We start from the raw sequence: 8210 nt of genomic DNA on the forward strand, positions 1-8210 counted from the left end.
TCCTAGAATGGTCTTAAACTCAAATGTGACATATTGCACCCCATATTAATACCAATGTTTATTTTATTTCTGGCACAAGGAATACAAGAAATTACATTAAAGACAAGAAAATTTAAAGACCCATCGACCGATGGCCCAAAGGACATTATAGTTCCTACTTAAAGTTATTTCATCACTGGTCAAACAAACATCATCATCATCGTATCAGTATCATCATCATCATCAGTATCATCATCATCATCTGATTCGTGGCAGGGCTTAATTTCTAGGATCACAAATATCTTCAATCTTTCCCCATTAACAAGTTATTAAAGATGACCCGCCCGTCCCACCTCTTAAACCTTTTAAGAGAAAACCTTGAGAGGGGATCGGGGATCAACACCGCGTGGACCTCGAAACCTATTACGAATAGGTCCATGCTTATACCAATCAATCAATCAATCAATTATCATTCCCACTCGCGAGCGAGCTCCCCATGCCAAGCAACAGGTCCTTTACCCCGTTGTTTGCCTATCGCGTAGCAACAGTAAACGCTCATTGGTTTTACGTGCACTGACCGCAAACCCGTGCTCTCGCGACTGAAGTAAACAATATTGTTACCTTCATTACATTAGGCAAAATATCACATGAATCATCAAAGGGATCATCCAAATATTCTTTTATCTATTGGAAAATATTGGATGCTAAATTGGAACCTGCTATTTTTGTGAGAAAACTTGTGAAATTGTCATTAGTTTCCTCGGTTGAAGCACGGAAGAGATTTTTTCTGTCAGCGGTTCACGATCAGACTTTGAGCCTGGCCTGCCGGCCTAGGTTTTCGTGGGACGCCAAGGTCAGCCTAACGCCCACTGTGCTAATGAGATTTTGAGGGTGCTTGCCTTTTAGTTTTACTAAAACTTGAAGAAGCAGCCTTGGTCTTGGACATGGCAGTTCATGTCACAACTGAAGTTGGAAAAGTCGGACGTCGTGGTATGTATTTTTTAAACTGATTATAATAGCATAGATCTAGATCTATCATACCATGAATAATGATAGACCTTCGATCTCTATTTTCTATCTCACACTGTGGGGGCAAAGTCTGGGGCTCTGTCTGTGACTCACAGACACAGAGCCCCAGACTATGCCCCCATGGCTGCCAGGGTCCATGAATATTCAAATGCCTGGCAAAAGATGAACATTTTGTCATATTTTATTTGATTGCACTGAATACACCTTTTTATGAATATTTATGGTAGTAACGGTACTTAATGATCCCTTTTCAATTCAAGTCTAAATATAAATAAGTTGTAGCAGTTGCACATGAAATGAGACTCGAGGCTCACTGAGCTTTTTTCTTTAGTGAAGTTGCTCTCTCAGCCCCTCTCTATCGTCCTCAATGGGTAGAAATTTGGTTTTTGTTTTATGATTATTTTGATGAAGAAAAATTTGTCAAGACTTTAAACTTGAGACAGTCAACAGAAAAAAAACATATGTAAATGAAAGGCAATAATTGTTTACAATGAAATACCTTTATCAACTTCTTAAGTATCAAGTTGATATATTTTCTGATCATATTATTTGGTTCATACTTTCAGATATACAACTTTTTTTTTTTATAAATCTTTCATCATGCAGAGAGAGAAAGAAGACATTTCAATGAACGTAGAGGTTATGAAGAGGACGAAGTGAGAGGAAGAAGATACATAAACCCAGGCTATGGAGATCAACCTGATTGGCATCCACATGTAACAAAACAAGAGGTCAAATATACAGAGTAAGTAGAAAATATTCTCATTATTTTCAGATAAACTGCATGGTCTGAGCTGAATGAGCTCCCATGACTGGGATATTCTGAAATTAAGTAATCTCATGGAGTAGTTCTTAATTTTTTTTTTACCAATAATAGCCAGAATGGAAAGCTAACAATCAAACAGAATAAATACTATGTAGCTTGTCAGAAGCACAAAACAAATTCAATTTTAAAATAGGTACAGAAAATAAGCAAACTAAGATATCGACCAAAAAGTACTGCCCTTTTTGTTTAAATATTGTTACTGTGTTAGTTTCTTTTATTCTGATCACTTGTAAGTATTGTAATGTGTTCTTGGATTATATAATAAATATATACAGTACCGGTAAATAAAAGAAAAAAAATTGAATGAAATTTCACAATACATAATCAGTCCCCTTTTCCTTTTTTGATAAATAAGGTGTCATTTCTTTCAACTCTGAATAGCAAATTATCTTTGATAATACCATTTCATTATTTTTTCTAACCAAAATTGGTGAAATTAATACACCAATATTTCATCTATTGCTTACACTATTTCAATAATTGATTGATAACTTAACTATTTTAAATTGGCTCATACATTTATTTTTTCATTTATGTATTCATTTATATATATACATGTATGGAATTCATCATCTATTCATAGAGCTAAAATAGCTCCATGATCTATTTGTGCATACAAATCAGATTTATTAAGATAAATTGGCCCGTATACTGAAGTCGGGTTTAAGTTAAACTCGGGTTTAAAGTTGTGGTTTAAGTATGGGAAGCCAAAAGTATAAAATTTGTTATTAAGTTGTGTGTTTCTTATGTTTACTGTGCTCTTTCCTGATTCATCGATGGTGAAGCCAATAATCTTTTTATACTTCCTAGACAATTATGAATGATTTGAGAGCCAAATGAGCTGAAGTATGACATCTCTACTGTTAGTGATTTTTGTAACAATTGGCTTGCCATACTTAAACCACAACTTTAAACCTGAGTTTAAGTTAAACCCGACATTAGAATACGGGCCTTTGGCTTTTATACACATTTTCATTCACCTATATGTAAATCAATTGTTTAATCACTATTGCCCCTTTTAAACCCAACAGTCATGGTCTTGATTGGTCATCTAGAGCAAGATTTATTCCTCCTCCTAAGACCTATACAGGAGAGTATCCAGAGGAAGTTACATTGCCAAAGTTACGCTGCTTTCCAGGTAAAAAAAAACTTGTCATTAGTAACGATATATACACTTTTATAGTCAAGTAGATTTTTATTATAAATGATTCCATATCATGATAATTTAGTGCAATTAGATGTGACGTATGATGTTCCAATCAGGGAAAAAATTAATAATTTATTTTCCGGGGCTATTTTTGAGCTCACTAGCCCAAATATCCTAATTTGTGTTAAAGTTTACATTGGACCCTATATGAATTTCAGGGGCTCCATTTTAGTTTTCCAGGGCTCTTTAGGGCATTTCGGGGGCAAAATCGCCCCGAGCCCCCATGTATTTTTTTCCCTGGTTCCAATTTTACTTTACCTTTTCATTTTTAGGTGAGGTTAAGTCATAATAATGTGTTTATATTTATATTTTTAATCATTTGATGGTATATGGATGCCAGTTTGCTCATTTCAAATAGAACCTAACCTCTTCATTATTTTATAGAAATATTTAAGCACTCTACAAAAATGTAGCCTAATTTATCTGGCTTTTCAATTTAGCAAACCAGCCATTACGTGCCCTGCAATTCAAGCTGGGAACACATTCTTCAAAGTGTCCAGTCTAATTTTCAACTCCTTCAGGTTACTCTCTATCAAGTCTCATTTTTTTAATTAATTTTTTAAAGACATTTTGAAATTGTCAGTTTACTTTATAACTTTTTCCTCTTCCATCCAGGTAAAAATTCTTCTGTGACAACAACAACAGAATGGACGGCATACCCTGAAGGCTATCATATAGGAAGGAGATGCAAGTTTGTGAAGAGCGATAAAGTAAAGCACCTAGCCAGTACGACATCAACAGCAGAAATAACTCATTCTATGATGCTAGGCAAGAATAGAAAATGTAAGACTTCTATTAAGTACAGCTATTCGGATAAAGTAACATGATCCAAAGCATTGTTAGCAAGAACAATTCCCTGCTTAATCCATGGTCATTTTTTTTTCAATGGGAGAAGTAAAAAATAAGGAATTTCTAATATATCTTAAAAAAAGGAGGGGCAGAGCCAGGGTATTTTGATGGGGGAATGGTAAGGGAGGTGGGGGGTGTTAAATTAAAGGTTACATCAATTTTCTTAATTGAATAACCGTTACTCAACCCATATCACTATTGATTTGAATTATGTGGCCTTCATCTCCCATTCATGTTTTTTTTCACTTCTTGCAAGATCCTAGGCAGTGGGGAATTTCTCGTCATTCATTTGTAATTCAAAATTAGAAAAAAGTATAATCAGAGTGTATTCATTTGAAGATCTTGCAATCAACAAAGCTAAAAAAAAATCACTCATTTCCTTTTTAAGAATCAATACTTCATCGCAGATATAGATGTAACCATTGGCAGCGTAGGCCAAAAATTTAATAAGGGGGGTCCACCTGAAATTATGATGGACACAAAGAAAAGGTTATCAACCTAAATTTTAAGGGGGACGAAAAACATTTTAGGGGGGTTCACCGGAATTTAGGGGGACGCAGGAAACAAAAACTGGAATTTAGGGGGCGCAGGAAACATAATTGAAAAGCCAAAAAAAAAAAACAAAAAGGTGATCAACTAAAAATTTAGGGGGGGAGGACCTGTCCCCCCCGTTTCTGCCACCTATGGATGTAAAACATCTATTTCATGTTGGGTAAGTGTACAAGTTGGCAATAGAATGAAAAGACTTCACTATTAATTCATCCAATTAATCTTCAATAACAAGGCATTGTATATGTAAAACATATTGTCTATTCACCATTCATTTTCAATTCAAATAAGATTTAAAATGTGCATCGAAAACAGAGGCGTTAGGGAAACTTCTCCAATCTTATTCACACTTTGTTTCTATTTGTTTGTTTCTTGCAGTGAATTCAGTATGGGAGAGAAGAGGTGAGTTTCCTGCTGCTTCTGGTGGTGATAAGAGCTACCAAGCCCCAGAATATTCTCCAAACTTCCATCATTATGGTTCTACCAGACCAGTTGTAACGTTCGGGTAAGTCTCTATAGACCAGTTCGTAGTTACTTCATGGACAATTTTGGTCAAATGACCTTTCATTTCTTTCATCATGATAGGCAGATTTCAAAGCAAGATATTACGTAAGCTTGCCTTACATAGCAGGATGAAGAAATTGAATAGACCAGGTGACTAGAATATCACACAAATGTACACTTAATGAAGGCATTTGTTGCATTCCTACTTTAAATGCATATCTTAGCATGTTGCACAATGTACTTTGCAAACTGTGAAAACCCAGTCGTTCGTGGAAGCATTGTTGTGTTTTGTGGATGTAAATGAAAATGACAATTCAAAAGAATATATGAATAATCAAGACATCAAAGTTGGTGCTTATCTCATTAGATTTTAAAGCACCATGTCACTTTAGTACAAATAACCTTCTTCTGATCATGCGTAGAATTTTTTGATCATGCGCAGAAAGGAACTACGAACTGGCTTATTAGGATTGACATCATTTTATGTAACCTCACTGTTTTAAATGCTAGAATGTACATATTGCTAAAGGGCACGGAATGGGTTTGAAAGGGGGGGGAGGTGCTGACCATGAAATAAAACATGATCAGATGGTCATTTTTAAAATATGAATTATGCTGACATTCCAATCTACAAATTCTTTTTTCAATTCCTTGATTCTTTTTTTGGAAATTGTACTTTAATTTTTTATAGTGCCCTCTCAGTAATCTTTTTATTTTTCTTAAAAAGGGCCATTCAAGTACCTATCTTACAAATTTACTGTGATAAGATATCAACAAATTTAAGTGCAAAGATAGTGTTCTAACATTTTCAGTCAATGCAATGCTTAAAGGACAAGTCCACCCCAACAAACACTTGATTTAAATAAAAAGAGAAAAATTCAGCAAGCATAACACTAAAAATTTCTTAAAAATCGGATGTAAAATAAGAAAGTTATGGCATTTTAAAGTTTCGCTTATTTTCAACAAAATAGTTATATGAACGAGCCAGTTATATAAAAATGAGAGGGTTGATGACATCACTCACTCACTATTTTTTTTGTATTTTATTACATGAAATATTTTTATTTTCTTGTCATTGTCATGTGAAATGAAGTTTCATTCCTCCCTGCACACATGGAATTCCATTATTCTAACATATTGTGCTTAAGGCAAGGAGGTCCTAATCGTCAAATTCGTAAAAATTGAAATATTGTATAATTCAAACAATAAAAAACAAAAGAAATAGTGAGTGAGTGACATCATCGACTCTCTCATTTTGGATGTAACTGGCTCGTTCATATAACTCTTTTGTTGAAAACAAGCGAAAGTTTGAAATGTCATAACTTTCTTATTTTACATCCGATTTTGATAAAATTTTCAGCATTGTGCTTGTCTGATTTTTCTCTATTGATTCAAATCAACATTTTTCTCGGGTGGACTTGACCTTTAAGTAAGTAAAAAACCAAAAACAGATATTTTACTTTGATCAGGTACCTGGTGGCATCAAAGCTAAACTGGTGTGAAAAAGAGTTAACTTATTTACCAACCTTTCTTTTGTTTACAGAGGTACTATCAAATTAAAACCGGACACATTCGTTCCACTTCAAGAGCTTCCTACAGAATACTGGTGAGTTTTGTTTCCTCGAGTCATAATGTCATAGAATCAAAACGAATAAAATATCTTATCTTATCTTAAATAAATAATCAGGAAATAGCTTTAACCATTTCAATCACTTGCATGTGAATATTATTTGTCAAGTCTCTATTGAATCTTTACAGTTTACCCTGTACTGTACTAAGTGAGATTAAAAATGAAAAAAAAAACTGCAATGGGATAAAACAATTTCCTGACATATTAAATAAAAAAATATATATTTGTTTAAAGAAATCTAGAATCTTACCTATAAAAGTAAAGTAAGAACTTTAGAGAAAAGAACAGTATATCAGAAGTGTCATTTGATGTTTGAATATGTGTTTCTCTTTGTATTTTATCATTATGTTATCTATTTGTTTTTCAGTGAGCCTTTCAATGTGAAGGAAAGGAGAAGGAAATATGACACTGAAGTAGATTCTGTTATCAGCCTTAACGACTGGAAACCAGCACCTCAACTCCTAGCAACATCCTTCTGAATGAAGAGAAATCACTATTGTGTGACAATCCAAGATGGCCGCTTCAATGCAGAGTGCTTCATTCTTTTGTTTTGTAAATGTTATGTGGGACATGTAACTAAGTTTAAAACTTGCTCGTTGTGTGTGATTAACATGTGTGAGGTACATGTATTTGTTTCAAAGTTTGATTAGTCAGTGCGTATGTGACATTTTTCCGATAAGAATCATAAAGAGTATTCTTGTAGTTTTTTGTTGCGTAAATCTTCTCATCTCTGCACAGCTTTGGTCGAATTGGATGAAAGCCAAATTATGTTACCTAAATGATACTAATTCCTGTTCCCTTCAAAATGCCTCTATTATTTAGTTAAGCCATCGATGTTTTATATTCATTGAATTTTTATGACCAAGTCTATTATGCTATTGAGCTCACATCCTGTTTGGCCCTATTGATATTAATTCCTTTTGTTATGGGGCAGATTTCTCAGGGATATTTGTTCCAATTTGTTTCAGTTTAAGTCTAATTTTTGCCTATTTATTCATTGCAATTCTTTAATTGTTCACTGATTGACAATCAAAAGTCATAAACTTCATTAGAAACTCCAGGGGTGGTATTTTGAGATCACATTTTATCTCTTAGATAAAATATGAAATTTCACATTGCAGAGTCTGAAGAAGTGAGACTAGATTCAACCATGTACACACATTGTAGGGTAAGAAGTCTAGCCTCCACTCAAGACATGGTATCATTTATTAAAGTGTCAAATTTCAGTCTCTGCTTTGCATTCATCAAAGTGTTACTGGTAATAATTACCTTAACATTCTTCACAAAGTAAACAAAAGTTTGAACATTTGGTTTCCCAGTATTGTAGTATAGAATTACCATATGTTTACTACAGCTGAAGTTCAGAATATGTTTTGTAATCTTGAATTATTTAAGGGAATTCTGACCCAAATTAAGATTGAAGGAAGCGAAAATGTTTAGGTGAAAGTTTGAACAAAAGTAGGACTGATAAAGTTATGAATAACTACCGGTATAACATTGGTGATGTCATTGTGGTGTTTGGCAAGGCCCACTGCCCCACTCCTCCATTTGATCTAGAACACAAAATACTGGAATGCCATATTTTCAAAACTTCCTCAGGATATTTGATCTTTTATGAATTTTTTTAATGATCTCAG

At 33.9% G+C, this 8210-nt stretch overlaps 1 protein-coding gene across 1 annotated transcript; it reads left to right on the top strand.

Moving 5' to 3' along the window:
* The first annotated feature begins 508 nt into the window (after window positions 1–508).
* Window positions 509–7054, top strand: LOC121413498 (spermatogenesis-associated serine-rich protein 1-like). Its single transcript, XM_041606323.1, has 7 exons — window positions 509–969; window positions 1615–1753; window positions 2866–2972; window positions 3657–3824; window positions 4818–4944; window positions 6487–6549; window positions 6941–7054. The coding sequence occupies exons 1-7, from the start codon at window positions 924–926 to the stop codon at window positions 7050–7052; spliced, it is 762 nt and encodes a 253-aa protein (XP_041462257.1). The 5' UTR covers window positions 509–923; the 3' UTR covers window positions 7053–7054.
* Window positions 7055–8210: the final 1156 nt, after the last annotated feature.

The sequence above is a fragment of the Lytechinus variegatus genome, chromosome 4, assembly GCF_018143015.1.
Source record: "Lytechinus variegatus isolate NC3 chromosome 4, Lvar_3.0, whole genome shotgun sequence".
NCBI classification, from domain to species: Eukaryota; Metazoa; Echinodermata; class Echinoidea; order Temnopleuroida; family Toxopneustidae; genus Lytechinus; species Lytechinus variegatus.

Coding starts and splice junctions, on each gene's coding strand:
- LOC121413498 (XM_041606323.1), top strand. CDS start 924: ATGGCAGTTCATGTCACAACTGAAGTTGGAAAAGTCGGACGTCGTG. Junction 2,973..3,656: donor AAAGTTACGCTGCTTTCCAG/GTAAAAAAAAAC, acceptor TCTTCCATCCAG/GTAAAAATTCTTCTGTGACA. Junction 6,550..6,940: donor GAGCTTCCTACAGAATACTG/GTGAGTTTTGTT, acceptor TTTGTTTTTCAG/TGAGCCTTTCAATGTGAAGG.